Source organism: Anopheles gambiae, chromosome 3 (assembly GCF_943734735.2).
Source record: "Anopheles gambiae chromosome 3, idAnoGambNW_F1_1, whole genome shotgun sequence".
NCBI classification, from domain to species: Eukaryota; Metazoa; Arthropoda; class Insecta; order Diptera; family Culicidae; genus Anopheles; species Anopheles gambiae.
The window spans coordinates 8,712,694-8,732,269 of NC_064602.1; the positions used below are offsets into that span (position 1 = coordinate 8,712,694).

At 46.2% G+C, this 19,576-nt stretch overlaps 1 protein-coding gene across 4 annotated transcripts in view; it reads left to right on the forward strand.

Annotated features, from left to right (window-relative positions):
* The window catches only part of LOC1277681 (cGMP-dependent 3',5'-cyclic phosphodiesterase), a 43,353-nt gene that overhangs the window by 9,440 nt on the left and 14,337 nt on the right, over positions 1–19,576 (forward strand). For all 4 annotated transcript variants that reach the window (XM_061656240.1, XM_061656241.1, XM_061656243.1 and 1 more), the window contains exons 4-6: positions 6,013–6,108; positions 13,230–13,489; positions 13,584–13,693. In XM_061656240.1, the coding sequence (XP_061512224.1) occupies positions 6,013–6,108; positions 13,230–13,489; positions 13,584–13,693 (466 nt within the window). The remainder of the gene's footprint in view (positions 1–6,012; positions 6,109–13,229; positions 13,490–13,583; positions 13,694–19,576) is intronic.

Here is a 19,576-nt window from a genome sequence, read left to right on the forward strand (position 1 = left end):
ACAAAGGAAATGGGCTTGGCAACAAGCAGCAGCAACAACAAAAAAAAAAGGAAACTTACTAGGAAAAGCACCCTTCATGTAGGCCACACACAATCGAGTGATTGAGTGGAACAGTATCGTGGAAAAACGGTCCGTTAGGCACGCTTACAAGCGTGTCGGATACTTTTGCTTTTTATTGCCTTGGCTCTTGCTTTTCCTACCCTTTCCCCACACACACACACACACACACACACGCACACATATGAAAGCTTACAGCGGAAGTTGCTTGGACGGTCGTTTCGGTATCGTTTCAATCGCTGACTAGCTTGTTACATTGAATTTCCGTTCGTTTTTTTTCGTGTCTACGTGTGTGTGTGTGTGTGTGTGGAAATGTTTTCCGCTTAAGGACACAGCTGCCCTCCCTCAATCGGTTAGGGGAAAGACGGTGGGGTCGAATGAACCCCACCCGGGATTGCTGATTGATAACTTTGCCCGATTGGGATCGGATCTCTTTTAGTTAGAGAAAAAGAATCACCTTCGCTTGGTAGGCATTATTCAGGTGAATAACAAAACTGTCTATTAATCTGTGAATGAAATATTTGTTACAATTCTTGCGAAAGCCTTGCATAAACCATTATTCAACGATTTCGTTGAAGAAGAATTTAACGCAATCGTTAGATAAAAGCAACGCTTTCTACGTATTCAATCGTTCGCCTCTTTACACAGAACGACTCAAAACGAAATTCTTTTCATGCCAAGTGTGTGTGCGTGTGTGCTCGTGTTACCCAAGACGCCCCCGGAGCAGATAAGCGATCAAGATTTGGCACACCGCAAAGCACCCATCGCACGCAGCACAGTTCACGGAACGGCACGCATACGTACGCAAAAGGTGAATGCATAATATGATAATATTTCAGATCCCTTTCGGATTGGAGAGGGATCCGTCTTTTTTTTCTAGTTTTTTTTGTGTCTATTCGCTGAACTTTGAATGAAACGATGGATGTGTATATTTTTTAGAGGCAAAAAAGAGGGAAACGGAACGCACATACTCTTCGCTCGTCGCTGGTCGCAAAAGAAAAGCGGCTTACCGAATTCGCTTACCACCTAGCCAGCTAGCGGAATGTGGGAAATGAAATATCAGGCGGTGTGTACTTTTTGCTAAGGGAATTGGGAAACATTCTTTGGTGCAGGTGAAATGTGTGTGTGTGCGCACTGGATAGAAGGTATGCTTTTATTACTACCAGGTCTAAGATGGAGTTTTTTTATTTGAGGGAAGAAATGTCATGCGTTGATTATTAAAAACTTTTTTTTATTAAAAGTAACGCTTCTTTGGAGCTTGAGCTGGAATTAAAAATAGCAAACAGGGCTAAATGAGGCTGTAAAACAATGTCAAATTAAACCGCAAAATTCCTGGGCTATTTTTCATTATAAATTTATACTAAATTGATTGTATTCGAATGATACAAAGCGCAGTACTTCGCGTGAGGCGTTTTACACCGCAGCATGTTGAAATGAGCCCACAACAACAAAAATGGCCCACCAACACGATAGAATATTTGTCCACCGACTGAGCTGTGGGTGTATGTGTGTTTGTGTGCATTTTCCGCGCCAATAAATAGCGGGCTTGGAGGAAATTACCGGCCCGCCGCTGTCCCGGGCACACATGCAACTGGTAAGAACGATTTCGAAGCTTTGCCCCGTGCTTCGTTTCGTAATCATTTTCTCGATGCTCATCGTGTACGATGATGCCATTGGCGTACGGCATATCGAAAACCCGTTGTGCAATTATAGCCGCGCTGGTGCTGCTCCCCCCCCCCCCCCCTGGACGTTGACGATGCACCCCGGTATGATGCAATCTTCGCCTAGAGCAGACAGCCTTACCTGCCAGAGAGGAGCGGTGTACCCAGTGGTTTAATTTTCTATCGAGCTGGTGGGTGGTGGGTGAGTGCTTGTTTCATTTCTAAAATAAATGGAGCAGTTCCTTATCGTTCTTACCGACAAATTTAAACATGAAAGTAAACCCCCAGCCACAAAACAAACGGGCATTGAATATTCATGCTTCAAAGGTATCTGCCGAGTTGAACCACGTGCTACACTGCTGCTAGAGAGCGTGCTAGAAGGTGCGCATGGATCCTCAATTTGCGTTCTACGAAACCCCCGTGAACGATTATTCATTATCGTAGCCGCAACATTACGCTTCCCATTTCATCCGTTGAACACGTTCCCCCACAAGTACCGGAAAAAGGTGTACCTGGGGAGGGAAAGTTTTTAGAAAATGTATGACTTTCCCTTCATTGCTCCCGTTAAATGCTGTTCTCGCCTCAAAAGCAACCCCCATCACATTGGGCTCAGTACAGAGGTGTTTCTGGTTCTCTCTCTCGCTGGCACTAAATTTCTCATAAACGTTGTCAAAAACATTTCCCCACCATTCTGTGTGTATGTGTGCTTTTTAGCCATTTCCACACCCATCACCTAGCCACAGGCACAATCTTTTCATCTTTTTGCTTATTCTGCTTGCTTTGCTTGGTGGGGAAGAGATGACGACCGAGCGATAACACACCGCACAACTGGCAACTATAAACAGGAAAGCAATTTCGGCTCGCTGCCAGTAAGCTGTCTCAACTCTAATTTCCATTCGGGGTTTCGCATTTCAAAAGCTTCGCTGTGGCAGAGAAATGCTAAGGGGAGCAGTTTATAAGGCGCGGATAATGCAAATGGTTGCTTTACTCAGTGCTTTCTTCACTCACAAACGCGTTGCCGTTTGCTCCTGGGAAATGAGTAGTTGTTTTTATTTCTATGTTGGTGCATAGTTGTTTGCACTATTTATGCCCCCGTGTTCTCGGGTTTGTATGTTATAGTGTTAGCTGACAAACGCTGATGCAAACTAGAGTGTAGAATGGCGTAGATTATAGGACGCAATTCTTTAAAGTGGTTCACAGTCTTTAAAAAAAGAGTCGAGTTCCACATCTACTCTATCGCTCAACATCAGCACAGGCTTCCCTGTGTTTGCCAAGGAAATCGAACAGGATCGAACTCCGAACCCTCCGCCCTTCGATTCGGACAGTATTTTGAATTATGATCCAAACTCAACGACAAGCCACAGAGAACAAGGAAGGTCAGAACGTTCGGGTGGTTCGGTGGCAAAAACTATCCATAAATCAATCGGTGGTATAGACAGCTTCTCCTGCCCAGCTCGTACGCCTCGCTTGACTCACTCGTCGACTCACAATTCTATGAAGACGTCAGAGTAGTAGTGTGCTGTGTCACTTTTGCCTACGTGGCAAAAATTAAACTCCTTCCTGCTACTGGGTTTTCCCACCCAGGCACCCAGAAGTTATTGGATACGATACCCAATTCTTCCACAACATTTCACCCCGTGTGCGGATGATGCGAGCTGACTAAACAACCGACCCGTGGTAGTGATTTTGTGACAACAGCAGTGATAGGAGAAGAAAGAGGGCGCAACATAAAAAAAGACTCTTGTACACACAGCGTTCCGTTGTGCGTAGCCGAAAATGAATTCCATCGGCATCGACGACTATCGATGAATGCCGTACTAGATTTGGATGCGAGTTTTCACCGAACCACCGAAACCAGCTGCCAGTTTCGCTTTATTGCCTGAAGTTTGGCTGCTACATTGCTACTGCTGGTGGTGGCTTAACCGGAGAACCACATACTGGCTTGTTCGTTCGTTGTCGTCGTGCATAGGAGACGTGCATGGCATATCCAAAATGTTCTGTTTCGCACAACATCGCATTGGTTTTTGGGGAGGTTGGTTTGTTGAAATTATATTGCGTACTTATGGGGTCTGTCTCCAACTTTGGAAGCCGGTTCGATCGATATGTCAGATTTCAAAGGGAGGAGAAAACAAAAAGAAAAAAGGAAATTCTTCTCCCCCTCTTTTTGAGGACAGTAGACAAGGGAGTGTGAGTGCATTGGAAATGAGCTGTTATAAGCGCTGGCTCTTTCAAGGCCAAACGAGAACCTTTTTGGCGGGGAAGCTGCGGAAAGAACTTGAATAGATCCCAACGAGAACAAAAAATAAAAAATAAAGACATTTAATAATACCGTCATTATGTGCCATCATCCTCGGACATTGGCTGTAGAGATTTTGGGGAGTGTTGTTTGCGTTTTAAGAGCGGGTATGGCCGGGCTTTTATTACGCTACGCGTTTCTGTTTTCTGTGTGCTCGCCGGAACGGTGTGGAGATTTGGGGCGCTCATTATTCTACGCGCGGTTCCGTTCGCTTTAGATCCGTTGGATGATAGCATCGGAAAGCCAGCCATAAAGGATGGCCCCTACCGGTGTGAACCAAGTCCCTAAAACCTCCGCTCCCCAAAAAGAGAGCCACAAAAGCAACAAACGAAGGTGGGAAAAGGTACAAACCTTAATCTCTTTCAAAAAAGTTTTCAATTTATGTGAATTATTTTCCATTAGCAAACAGAGCAGAATGCCATCGCAGCCCCTCGATGCGGGAAATGCATTATTCGTCGCGGGGGTTTATTGCGCTGCCGCCGACGTAAGGGCTAGTGGATTTATGGAAGGACAGTTCCCTCCCCACTCTAAACACCGTGCCATCTCATTACGGTGACGAGGGTACTCGAGTGCCGGCATCGGACTATGGTGAGTTCGAAGTGATAAACGGGATAAACAGTAGCCGCCATCCCTGCAAACAGTTGGAGTGACGGATGCGAGAAGCTCTTTATTTTGTGAGCAGCCTTTTTGTTTTGGGAGGGACGAGGTTCGCCATGGATGACGTGCCGGCAGCAAGCAACCTTGATCATCAGGTTGGACAGGATTTTGCAAAAGATTGATGGATGTTTTTAAAGTGTTAAAAAGTGTCCAATTTGTTGCGTTATAAAGTAATTCGCTGCGAGGCAGGAAACAGTTGCTTTTGACGAGGTTCAATTAGTGACCGTTCAGGAGATACTTTCGCTTGAACAACATTTACAGACATCTGCATACAAATGGATAGATATCTTACCAATCGTAAAAGCCATAGAAGCAACACGTTGATGACGAGCGGAATTTCTCATCATCTCCATTCTGTGTTCTGTTGCGCATTTGCCCATTTCACTTGAATTATATTTCATTTATTAAATTTACTCATAATTCTTGAACGATTCTAGGTTCATGACAATTGAGATTCCGTTTTGCAGTGCATTTTTTGTGTCCTCAATAATGACATATTAATCGTAATTTCATTCCTGCACTTCTAAAGGCCAGCGTTTCGTTCAGAAAGGGAACAAATGAAATTCCCCGAATGATCCGAAGCCAGATTTATTAAACTTTCAATTCAAATACCAGTAAAATAGCAACAGAAATTGATTTCTTATGAAATTTGCCCATCGTTTTGTTTGATTTACTGCGAACTCAACTCGGTAACATTTGCAACGCATTCTTCGACAAAAGCTCGCCAAAGCACGTGCATTTACATGGCTTCACTTTTAATCTGCCCATTTTTCGCCGAACAAAAAAACTCAATCAACTTTCCCCGCACTGCGTGGTGGGAGTATATAGATCAACATCAATCATCTCCAAACTCCGTGTCATCCGGTGGCCGGGACTAAATCACGCAGAAAATGCGCTTCATCCCATCGTGCCGGATCAGTGAAAATCCAACGAAAATCCACCCGAAAGCTTTCCAACGCCCGTTTCGGCACCGATGCTGCTCAATGACACGACGCTGATATTTCGTAGCATTTATAAAAAAAGGGGTTCAACGTGGTCGTCGAGACTGCAGATCATGTCAAAGCCCGACTTCCGAACGCCGATAGCGATATGAATATTGAAAACACGGCGCTGTACGCATGCAAAGAATCGATTGATGATGAAGGTTTTTGTTGAAATTTAAAACCCATCCCGTGCTGCTGCCGCATACGTGGTGTTGTTTGCAAGCGCTACTCTTATACGCTGCGGCTTATCCTGTCGGTGGAGTACGTGGTTTACGTGGGCGATGAAGGTATAAAAATGGAAATTGAATTTAATAATTACGCGTTTCGTTTTGTGCTTTCTGTTTTTATTGCTTCACAGATCAACTCTACCCATTTCCGCAGCGGTTCGCAACACAATGGTTACCCGTTCGTCATCGATGACCTTAACAAGGATTTCTCCGAGGTGATTGAAATGGTGAGTACTGGCTTTTCTTGCTCTATCTCTCTTTATTATTGCAGTACATCTTGAAATGTGTAAGCAGCGAATTGGTTTAAAAATAAAAACGATTTGTGACGTCTTGATGGATTGTCGATACTGCCGACAGCAGTAGTGGCGACCTTCAGAATCGATTTGAGCAAAGCTCATCATCAACTAACGAACGCCGAACCGGATACATGCGGCCAATATCGACTTACCCCCTCACATGCTGGCTATGCCCTTTTGTTCGCAGTAAAAATGGGAAGCATACTGGGACGGCATTCACTTATTAAAGCTGATCATAAAATAACAATTCCTGCCAGCGGGGCGATGGTGGTGGTCCCCATTGTGTGTTTCCCCCGTTTCTACTAGTCGGCATAGGATCATCTATGCCACCGAGCCATTCGGCTGGCGCTCAATGTCAGGGACGAAACGGTCTGAAACCCGGTCCCAGTTTCAAGGTCTGCGTGCCGGCGTTTGGCAAAGTGCCATTATAGGAACGCGGCAGCCGAACGAACACTCACAGGAGGATGGCAAAACAAACCGGCGCGTCCTTCCCAACTCACACACTCGTACTCTGAGGTGCAACAACAAACGGGCGAACAACCTTACCGACCGGTTGGGCGAGAGTGAATCTTCTGGTCTGTAAAACTGGCTGACTCACGGTCACGGGTAAATTGTAGCAATTCCACTGGCGCGCAACTCGTTGCCATCACCACCATCACCACCATCACGTGACGTCGAGCTCTAAATGTGTGGACAACGGTTGGTGGTGGACAACTGGTGCGATTACGAAAGAAAATAACGGGTATATTATCTTCTCTGCAACGCAGACGTGTCGAGTTTCCTTCTACGTGCATGTGTGTGTGTGCGTGTTTTTCCTTTGTCATCGCGTTAGCGCTAAAACGATGTGTGTCCTTCGTTCGAAAACGGAGATGATCGGTTTTCAAAATTCGGTGGAGACGCATGGTCGCTTATGGAGAGCGGTTTGATACGCCCGTTTTGGGGCTGTGCAGGACCTGGCACACACCACACGCTGACAGGCGATTTGCTCACCCTTCATACGGCCATTATCAGCGATCTTGCACGGTACGAAAATTCCGTCGTTCGTGTACCGAACGTGATTGCAGAGCAGGTCCTGAGAAACACGATACACCAGAGGCCGTCCCCCCCAGTGTTGTACACGACTCGTGGTAACCGTACAGCTGCGTGCATTTTAAAAGGGCGGTTGACACCGTCATTAATTTATGTCATCCGCTTTCTCCCTGCTCGGTACGAACGCTAAAAACATCAACAAAATCAAACAACAACACACTATGACAGCGCGCTGCGCAGCGCCATGATAGATGGGGAAAGCGAGACAAAACAGCGAAAGGAAGGGAACGAAAGTAAAAACATGCGAAAGCGCCCGCTGCCGATGGGAAGAAACACAACATCACACAGTGTACAGGCCCGTCCATCCCGATGGTAATCGAATTGATGTGCAGCGAAGAGAGCAGAAACCAACCGAGGAGGAGAACGATATAAAACGGCCAAGATGCTATCGTTCAATCGTGCAGGATTGTTTTCGTGTTTTCGAAAGACAAGCGCTCCGGGCGCTTGCGAAAACCGTCCGGTCACCTATTTTTGGGGCCGTCCATTCCTTTTGAATGGTGTTTTCTGCAGAGAAGTAGCTGCAGTGTGGCAGGCAATCGATTTTCATTACAACAATTACAGACAGTATTGGGGCTGCAGTATTGGGATTAGTGCTTTCTGTGTGTGTGCTAAATTGATGGTTTTTAGCTTGAAATGCCATGCACAGTGCATACATTTAGGCGGAGGTAGAACCCTTACGATGTATATTTGCTAAGCTAAAGTCAAGAGACAAATAAAAAGCTTTATTGGAGCAATATCAATAATTGAAAAACGCTAAAATGAAATCCTTCATCATGTACACACCAAGATAAACATTTTGGCATTGCAAAAATGTCACCATCTGTCATCGGTTACTTGAGCCTGAGCCACCAATCGTTATAAAAGGACTCACTACACCTTTTTTTTCGCCACAGGTTTTTGGTGTGGAAACCATTTATTGTTACTAAGTGGCTTCGATACACCCGCCACGGGGGTGTCTAGGTGTGTGTGTGTGTGTATGAAGGCACCAGTATTTGGTTTCAGCCTGGTGTGGCTGAGCAAATTGTGTGAAATGTGATATTTATTACTATTTTCTATGACCATCCATCCACCCTCCAAAAGGCCACCCACTGCTTCCGCTCAAGTGTGTCATTGTGTGTGGTACAGGAGCGGGCATGTCGGGCATGTGGTCCTGCTGTGTGCTGTAGCGACACGCTGTCCCCGTGGTAATCCTTTCTACAAGGCGTGCCTTCCCACCCATGTGTCATGCGCCATTGCCACAGCGTGTAATGACGGAATTTCGATGAACACACGTGGAAGCAGTATTAGCAGCAGCAACAGCGGCAGACACACCGTCCTAAAGGCTTGACGCTTTGAATCCTTCTGGGAGCAACACACACACACACATAGAGCCATGATGCCATGCGTCGGGAATATTCATCCCCTTTTGCGATGTTCTCTTGCTTTTGCTGTCGACACACACATAGAGACAGACAGACAGCCACACAGACAACCACTACTATTGGCAGCGCACGCTCGTGGCAGTGAGTTTAGGAGAGGAATTTAATCGCAAATTGGATCCCACATTAACGCAACCGCCATGAAATGAGATTCCGGACACACGGAGAGGGGGGAAGGGGGAGAATTTTTCGATAATTTTCCAGCCCACTGCACATGCGGCGGTGCCGGTGTCCCCAAAACTGGTGTCTATCTCTTGCAAGATATTGGCGATTGTCGCCTACGTGCCTGGCAAGCGATGACGATCCGGCCGTTAATGGAAGGGCGGATTTATCGGCGTTCAATTTTAGAAGATGGCCACAAGAATAAAGCTTGCTAAAATTGGCCTGGTTTACACTGCAGCAGTGCAAGGGAAGGTGGCTTATAATTTAAATCTCCCTAGCTTACGCTGGGTTGGCAAAGTGGCAAAGTAACAGTAAAGTTGCTACTACCATATTCGGTTAGCAGCTGTAGTGCCGGTTTTTTCCTTTTTAATTCATACCATTTTTCCTATCTTCACCACCACGAGCACCGGGAAGCTTGTTTTGCATCCCATTATCCTATGATAAAGCTTCCTAAGCTCTTTTCCACGAACGCGTTTGCCGGAAATGGATTGTGCACTAAAGTTCGTTTGCGTGCACTGCAAACAAACGCCCCGAGGGTCGGGACCGGGAAGCGACATTAAAGCAAACGAATGCAGCATGGTGTAGTAATTAAGAACACAGAGCAGAGCGAACATTTACTTTAGCATCTTAAAGTCGCCGAAGGAAAAAAACAACATAAAACAGAAGCAGTTTAGCCTCTCTTTTTTTGTTTTTCGTTGTAGCTGCTGCTTCCATTGTTCTTACGCTCTGTTTTATTTCGCAAACGTTCTGCTAACGATTGCTTCAGTCCCTTTGCGGGGTTTTGTTCGCCTTGAGCTTACTTCCGCCCGGTGCGGCACTGCATTAACAGAAGGATTTTAATAAATTATATCACCTCCACGAAATCGCTGCAACCATCACCATCATCATCATCATCATCATCATCCGCCAGAATAAGGAACAACCGTCGAATAAATCGTCGCGTTCATCATTTAATGGGCTGGAAGCAGTAAATAATTTGCAGCACAACGCTAGCTACAGTACAGGCGCGCTATGCAAATGTAACGATGTGAAGCAGATATTCGCGGCTAAACCTTTGCACTTTGTGTGGAGGTTTCAGTCGATTTTGGATATCCAAAAACAAACGGCGATACGCTTTTAATGGATATTGTGGTTAGGGAGTGTGTGTGTGTGTGAAAGGGTCGTTGGAGATGTTTGCCAATTTCATTATCCAAACAAACTGGGAGCATCCTCAATGACATTACGGACGAAGCGACAACCGTTTCATTGCTTCTGCAAACCGTAAGAAGCATCTTTTGAAGAGCTTGGAAACCACTCTGCCCCTTGTTGCTACATTGCATCCCTCTTCTGCCGGTGAAACACTATATAGAGCCATCATCTTTGCAACAAGTGCCATTGCCACTTGGTCTCGCGTTTCGGTAGCATCGTCGGGTCCCGCTGACTTCCCTACAGCGCTGCATTTGCTGCAATGTCTCTCGGTCTATCGTTTGTTCCCTAAACTACCTGGCAAAACGGGCACTTACGGCTCTTACCGGTTACCTTGAGGATGCAATCGAGTAAGATTGTTTCATCTTCACAAGAAAAAAGGGAAAGGAAGCAATAACCCTGGTCACAACGGCAGGTCACAACCTTCGGACGGTGAAGCAGTAACGCATGAACGCAGGGTCCTTCGCCTCTTCCGCTCTTATGGGCATCATATTTATCCGGGATGTGATGCGCTTCCTTAATGCAAGCGAATAAAGGGATTATTCGTACACCAAATCAGCCTTGACTTCATCTCCCTCGCTTTCTCTCTCTCTCTCTCTCTGTCTCCCTTTAACTATCATTCGCTTAATCGAACCATTTTCTTGCAACAACTTTCCCTTCCGTACTGTCTTCAGCGTGCCCTACATAACATACACACACGCACACAGGCACACATACACACTTTGCCGCCATCAAGACGCGCACCCGTCGTCGGTGGTGCGCGCACTATCTTTCGCTCCACATCGCTCCACCCAACGGGGGATTGGGGCGTTTTGGGGGGGGGGGGGGGGGGTGTGGGCCAACTGCTTGCGCTCTTTTGGCACCGGGCTGTTGTATCTTTTTGGGATGTTGCTGTGGCGTGAAATATGATAACAATTTGCAAGTCGTCCCGAGACACAAAAGCGCCCGGGAGAGTCCCCACCGAGGCTGTTGCCACGCGGAAGAATGGATGGAATCTGGGCCGGAATAAGAGAGACGTTACAGAGGGGTTTTTTTAGTTGTTGTCGCTGCTGGTACTATTATTCATCTCTTGTCCCGATTGACGCTGTCCGAAAATGATGCCACCGAGTTTTGGCCCCTTCGACGTCGATCGGTGCAAGATGGAGTGGTGTGATTTTGTTGCGTGTGTGTGTGTTTTTTCAATGCCATCGGTACATTGGAGAAACATTGCCCTAATTCTGGTGTGGTTTTGCTGCTGGGAAAAGGGGGAGAAAAGTAATTTATGTCTTACTGCGAAGGAGACGCACATGCCAAGATTGTTCTATTTTAGCTTGCCAGGGTCTTTGTGATGAGAACTCCAAAACTAAATAGATATCAGTACTCTGAATGAGGGAATATCTTAAAGACTCCCAATGATCAATTCTTTTGTAGAATGATATGCAATTCCCTTAAGATGATCACAAATAACTCAAACCCTCCTTACAGTTCCACATACGATGACTAATATTCTAAACATTGGATGCCATCACTGTCGACGAGCTCCAATTTCACAATTCCGCACACACAGTTTGCTCCGCTGATGTTTATTTTAAGCGCTACCTGAAACAACAAGCAGCTCCACTTTTTGACGTGTTGTTTTGGGGGCTGAAGATGTTGTACCGGTGAAGTGTGTCCGTCCGGTGAATCATCCATCACTTTTCAAAGGTCCAATGTTCAAGGTGGGCGTTAATTGAGCGCTGTGTTCACACGTTTGCCGCAAGCTACTAATATCTGCAGCGATGCGTTAATAATCAATATGCGGGATGTTTGTTGGTTTTTTTTGTGTGAAATTCATTTCCAATTATTAGCAGCTGATACGTTCCATCACCTCACCTAGATTTCCCCATATCCGTGACACCCAACAGGTACTGCTGCTTGCTGATGCAATACTGACCAGGGGTTTGGCGAGATTATCAACCTTTTTTATTCATTCTCCCGTTCCCGTTCAGGTGACCAGACTGGACACACCGCAACGGGGTTTGTTTGCTGCATTGCGTTAGTGGTTCAGAGGGAATTCCGACGAACCTTTTTCTTATCTTATCTTACCCTCGAATAGCGTGGTTTTTCGGGTAGATTTGGCGCGCTGCGGCCAACGAAAGGACTGTGGTTTAAGGCATTTTTTCTTCTTCCTCTCCAGTTTAGTAATCAGTTACACCGTTTCATCATGCTTCTCTGTCATCACGCACTTCAAGGTTAACTCACTAACCGCGAAGTCACTGGGCGTAAGAGAGCGTCATCGCCGGTGGAAGCCATCTTTGGGTTGGAATGTCTTTCAATTAATTACCCAGCCATCACTGCTTAGGCGAACACATCGAAGGCTATAGCATCGATGTAAAAATCGATATCGGACGGGATGGAAAATGGGAAAGTAAGCTCTAACTCCACTCCACCCATAATGAGCTTCGTTCGAGCTAAAACGTTCTGCGACACTGCGTGTCCCAAAAAGTGTGTCCGGACGATCGATCGACCATACCACTCAGCGCTAACTTCATTAACTGAAGGCACCGGGCTGGCGGAAAATTTATTTCGAATTAAATATAATCGGAAGCAGAGAACAGTGTGCTTCCGCGTTGCTGCTGTTTTTCCATCCAGATTCCACAGTAGCAGGGATCATTAAAACTTATTGGCGAGCTGCTCGGAACCGCCAAGAAATATCGCACGGCACGCCTCTACACGGCTGAGTCCTTGAAAGTGTAATTAATTTTGGTGTTTTTGTGTAATGTTTCAATCGTTTCGACGTTCCACATTTTGAGCGCCAGTTCTAAACAACCGCTAGAGTGTGAGAATGTTCCTGTTGGAAAGGGGGACATCGATTGGCATGTCGCTATTTGTTTGGAAGCCCCGCGAACCTTTTTTGGAACGAGCGATGAGTGGTGCAAAAAAATGTCGGGTCTTTAAGTTCGCACCAAGTGCGATCTTAACCTACAAATTAACACTTCCGCTTGTGAGGCAAAGATGCCACCGGTCATGCGGCGATTGCGTCTGGCAAAATGTGGTTCCCCCATCCCGGTTTGACGTCACGATGCGCACGAGGAAACACATCGTGTTTCACAACTCTTCCCCTACATGTTCATGACGCATGTTGAGACGCAGCAGAGATGCGTAACGGCTTTACAATTTCGTCACTAACAGCAAGCGTTTCGTTTGTTTTGTTTGTTTTGGTTTCCGCTTCCACTGCAGGTCGTCGGCAACAAGCACAACACCCTGATCTACGACATCCTAGGCCCGAAGGTGAGCAAACTCCAGACGCAAACGTCGACGACGTCGGCCTCCTCGACGTCATCGCTGAACGAGCTGAACTATGCCGCGTTCCAGCAGCAGGCGTTCCAGCAGCAGGGCCAGAACGGCGCAACGCAACAGCAGATCGCATTGTTCGTCTGCATTGCCGGTGACAGCTCGTCGCGATCGCGGTATCAGTTCTACATCGACGATACGTTCCGGTAGGTGCGGGTCGGGAGCTAGCTTGGAAAGGGGCTTTAACGAGATTCTCCAGCCGGGTGACATGTGTGGTGTAATAATGGATTCTATTTGTAGGTACGTGTTGGGCCACCTGGTGACGGCGTTCGAGCTGTACGAGGAGAAGCGTGTGCGCGATCAGTGCCAAAATTTGCTACAAGTGGCCCGCCGGTTGCTGGGAAAGATAGGTAAGTGCTGTGTAGATTTAAAGTGCTAATTGAGGTATGGCGTCTACCATCAGAGGGACGAGAAAGAGTTATCTATTGCAAACGGAAATAGATCGATGGAAATTTCCATTTTTAAAAGCACGAAGCTGCTGTCAGCTGCCATAAGAGGTGATCATTGCACATTAGCACATCTTGTGCCGAATTAGCCATTTCATTGGCGATGGCTTTACAATTTTATTCAAATAAAACGGTAACTCCAAATCGATAGCAATAAAAGCCCCAGAACCACTTGTCGGCAGCGGCAATTATCTTATCGAACTCTCTCACCGCCTCCCTCACACTCATGCGGAAGAAAACAACGACAAAAATCAATCAATCTCACACATCAATTGCCGCTCTGTCCAGGCCAGACCTTTACCCTTATACCTGACAGCTTGCCTCCTCGCTCGCCCATCGGAACCGGTCGAGTGGCTTTTGTAGAGTGGCGGCCCTGGAAACATATGCTATTGATCACTTGATAACGATTTACACCGTGTTCCGGATTTAATGGAAGCGTGCAGGGAAGCGGCGCTGATGTTTGCGCTTCCTAATCAGATGCACGCGGCAGTGGTTCCCTTTATTGCACAGGGAATGATTAGGGGTAAAAAGGCTATTAAACGATCACCACACCGATCCGATCCGCGGTTTAATTATTAATGGTAGTTGGGGGGGGGGGGGTCCCACCGATTCGTGTAAATTGGTTAATTCCGTCAAACCGAACGGTTCACGGTGGGGGGGAGTGGGTCACATTAATTCATGGGCATAATTACAGCCACCCACACGGCGTTGGTTGATTGTGTCTTTTAATAAAACTTGGCGAGAGATAATTTCGGAAAGCGCTTTCATCTACGTCGCGCGTCATTAGTCGGGCTGCCACTGGGTGCCGTGCCGTCTTACCGCACGAATTCCAACGGGTTCCACTTTAATTTTGGGCGAAACTTTTTGGGATCTTTAGGATCTCTCTCCCTTCCACGCAGCCCTCTCGTGTGGTGCTTCCGTTGATAGGGAAGCTACAAACAGCAAAGCACACGAAAAGGGCGCAAGACACAACGGGAAAAAAGCGATGGCAGGCAATACGCTCGCTCATTAATGCAAAACAAATTATCCCAAAATGTCAAGAGTGTCAATCTTGTCACCATTGTCGATGGCTGTTGATTCGGTTCGGAGAACTTGACTGGGCGCCCTCTGAACACCCGAACCTGTCGTCGTCAGGTTCTTGATCCTGTTTTAAGACGGAAATTGAATTCCCAGTTAAAACGTCATCGCTAATGAGGCTTAAGTCACGCGCAGGCTGGGAAGGGTGAGGTAGCAGCTCCAGCTTCAGGTTGGTGACGTTCGTTCGCCGGTCGGTGACGTTGCCTAGCAATTAGGCACGTTTCGTGCGACGTTGTGATCGTGCAAATGCGACACGGCAGCTCCGAGAACCCTCCCCCGGGGACCAACTTGGGGGAAGTTTGCGGACGGGCAGCAATGCGTCGTTTATCGCACGGCAATCGTCGTCGTCATTAAGTCTACTCGTTAGCATTCTTCATGGCGGGAATTGGAGGAGGGTCCCCTTTCGATGTACCTTCACACCATCACAAGTCCGCTGGCAAAGGGTGAAGAAGCAGAACGGAATCACGCTTGCTTATCAAACCCGCTAATGCCGTTATTGTTGTATCGCCCTCCCCACTGTCAGTGGAAAAGGTTATCTAATCGTGTGCATGTGCTCGCTTTTCTTCGCCTGCGTTAGTGCCGCATGGTTGTGGCCCAAACAAGATATGTGCCCGATAGTCATCGGTGAGAAATAATGTCGCGGTAAGAAAATGAACTGCTCGGTAATGTGAACTCTGGCAAAATACCGATGCTATGCCGAAACCCAAACACCATAAGGAATCATTTTACGCGGTTCGTTTGTGTGCAAGGAAATTTCCTCCACATATGTGTGTGTGTGTTTGTAATGGGGAATAGAATTGAGTGTGCGACATGTGGTAGCAGCAGCAGACAAGGGCATAACGATTCATTTGCATACGCGAACTAATTCAATTCGATTTAATTAACAATCGGAACCGCGTCGCCGCACTGAATGTGGATGACTATGGTTTGGTGGTTAGGTTTGTGAGTGTGTGTGGTAATTCCTTTGCATTGGTAAGGTCGGTGGATGTGGTGGCAGGAAGAGAACGTGGGTTAGTTTTATCACTGGTACAACTCCCACCGTGTTCTTCACGGTCGTGGGTGAAGACGTACTTTGGACCGAAGCGGGAACAGAATGTGTGCCATGGTGTTCGCTACAAAAGCAAAGGATATTTTGATATGGAAATGGAGGAACTTGATTATCTTCTACTCGGCGGGTAGTTACTTCGTCGGGTTCTAGTGAGTTCCATTAAGGAGATGGATGGGCTTTGGATTCAATTAGTATCTTTATAAAGGAAAAACATAAATGATAACGTGATACGTGTTGACATTTCACAAAGTATTATAAAACGAATCATTTGGCAAAGTGACGTTCAAGCTGTCAAACTGCTGCAAACAATGACAGCTTGATGTTTATTTTTGTTGAGTGATTCAGAGTAAGGGAGTATTTATACTAATATTTAGTGTTAAATATTGAATTAATTCAACTATTCCCTAAAGTCGTCTATTTTGCCCAATCTATGGCAAGGAGTTAATTATCCATTGTGTCTAAAATGAAAATAATTAGATTAAACCTGCAATACACGTTCTGCAAAGTCAGTTCTACGTCCTAACCTAACCTAATGCAATTGGCCGCCCCGAAACTTTCCCACTTCGGAAAGCCTTGGCGCGATGATAGCGTTTCAATCTATTTCAGCACATAATGGGACAGGATTCACCCACCTGACCACGCGCGTTTTGCACCCCCCCCCCCCCGCCCCCCTCCTTATTTCAACTAACTCAATTTCCTACCCGCCCCTAATGCGAAGACAATGAACCGTGCGGTTAATTACTTACCTAACCAAGCTTCCCGGTAACCGAATCGAATCAACCGCGCTCCATTCGCTGCACACCAGTAGCTGTGTTGTACACTATTTTGATGGATCATAAAACTGAACCATTTGGAGCAGGCCGGGGGGGATGGACGTTGCGGGAAGGGTAGTACAGGTTCCTCGGCAGCGTAGAACAATGGCACTCTCGTATCACAACTGCTCGGTTTTGCCACCTGTCAGCAAGGGGTCCACCAATGGGTTCGGTATGAATTATGGCCGCCGAGGTCGTCATACACAGGTGGGAGGGATGGTTTCTGTCGCTTTGTTTGTTTTCCCTCTTCTTGCCCATTACATGTGGGTGAATTAACGATTTATCAGCACAGGTTTGTTGGGGTTTGGAGCGAAGCTAGAGAATGGAAAGACCGTGTGACGGGGCACACCAACTGATGGAATTTTTAAAAATTCACTGATGCCCTTTAAAAATAGCCCTTCCGAGTGGGGAATGCATATTTCCTAGATACACAAAAATACAGATTTCCACCGGAATAGCGCATACACAATCGCACATTCCAAATCGGAGCGCACTAAAATCAACTCAATTTTACGTGCACATCTCCTCTTTGTGTCTAGAATCAATCCACAATCTCGTTGCATGCTTCGACAAACATGTGTGTTGGGTGTTTTTTTTCATCGGAACTTTTACGTTTCTAACATAAAACATCATATTTACGATGCGCACAGCGCGCTCTCTCTCTCGGCTCTCTGATGCGTGTGTGTTCGTTAGGAACGAGTTCTGGTTGTGCAGTACTCCACCCGCTGACGTTTTCCTGCGATTTTGACGCTTTTTATGGCCGATTGCAGGCAGGCGCTGGCAGCCGGATGTGTCGCTGTTTGTTATGAAGCAGAGGTTTATTTTATGTTTGCTCAACAATTCGTGCTGGAGAGGAAATTTATATGCCTGTCTAGCGGGGGAACTGGCTGCTCGATTGATATATATCACGTACTGCACGTGCACCGGCGCCTGGGGAAGCGTTAGCGTGTGGCTGCAATTTTTTTTGTTGCTCCCTTGCCCTTGCAATGTATGATGCATGCAAAGTAAGGTAGCGCGTCCTGCAGCCTAGTAGCATCTCGGACGAGGATTGAGCGATCGATCCTCCCGGTCTTTGAAGCCGGTTAAAGCCCCATCAGGGGCACCCAGTGGATCGATATGGATTGATTTCGTTGGGATGAGTTGGAGAGTGGTTTTTAGCAGGAAAGGAATACATCAAGCAGATTTTATGAAAGAATGTTCTGTTACTTCACTCGATCTAGTTCGATCCAATTGAGTTGCACTCCCCCAATTCCAAATTTGATTTACGCAAATTAGTAGCTCCGTTAGCATATTTGCTCCAAAGGCAAACCGGCAAACGACTTAATTGGCCTGCACGCTGCAAGTTCATTCGCTGCAATAAACGAGGGGCAGCATCATCCCCCCTCCCCTCCCTCCATTATCATCAGTCTCACTAAATCATACCGCAAACGAAGCGCGGTTTCGATTCGATAAGTATGCAGCTTTTAATGCACCAATTTGACAGGGCGTAATTGCATCCTGTCAAAACTGGGGACTGCAAGGTTGTGGAGGTTGACCTTTTTGCTATCGCCTCAATTGGGGGGAAACATTAGAAAACTAAAGTGAATAGGAACAGCCCATATGTTAGGTGAGCATAGCGCGGTAAAAAGAGACGTTGTAGTTCCGACAGCAAACATAATGTCGGTCAAAGTTCAGTTGAGCCAGCATACAACCACAAAATAAATAGAAAAATTTATATCAAACATGTATCCTGCAAAGAAGATCGGATAAGTTTTACGTCTCTAGATAGGGATTTGATATTTAAACAGCACAAAAACCGTACAGCACACGGTCAATCGAATGTTTTGCTGTGTTGTGGCAAAAACTTTGCTCTATTGCTTTGCTACATGTTGTCCCAAAGTTTCATTTAGCCCACTGGTTTGCCCCTCAACAGGATGTATTTAAAAATTCCATTAAACTATAGAAAGAAAAAACTACCAACAAAGCATAAGTTGCACAGGAAATTGCCGAGGTTTTTTTGTGTGTCATCTTGCCTTTCGAAAACGAAATACGAGAGAGACGGAAAAAAAACTTACCGAGAAGAAAATAGTTTCACTAGTTTCAGTAGAAACAGGCAGGCACAGTGGCACATCTTTGCATGCAACTGGTACACACTGGTGGCCGTGGTTGAAGTTTCTCCCCCATGTTTCGATGTTTCCCCCAGAGGAGCGTAAGCGATCTATTCTACCTTTTCCGCCAGCCCGTGGTGTGGAGGTTTTTTCCCCTTTTTTCTCACACCGTTCACTGCCTGCCTGCCTGCCTGCCTGCCTGCTTGCTACGTATGGGGTCTGGCCATCATAAATCACTTTCATCGAGACAGACGAAAGTTTTCGTGACCGGGAGACCTACACACAAAGAGAGGGAGAGAGAGAGAGAGGAAGAAAAAAGGACGGGTTGGATGAGGAAAAAACTATCATTTGCAATGCTAAAACTGTACAATTGTGGTTAACTGTGTGTGTGTGTGCGGTTGTGGACTTGCAACTAGTGCGCAATAGAATAAACGTGCTTAAAGGATCGGAATGTGAAGTCAGTTTTTGTGTTTGTTTGTAGGGCAAAAAAACAGAAAATATGAACTGCAGATGAAGTTGACTTTTTGAAAATAGTTTCTTCTGAAGGACAAATTTTTTTTGCCATTTTTGCCATTTTTTGTTTTGCTCTCAGGTGTGTTTATCTTCCTGTTAAGGCTCGCTTTGTCAATTGTACTTTAAAATAGCAGCGACTATGCATGCTGTTTTTGGTGTTAAATGTAGTTAAACCTATTCCTTAACAGATGTTATAGCTGTCAGGCTTATCTTCAAACTAACAATTGTATAATAACGACCATTGTAAACG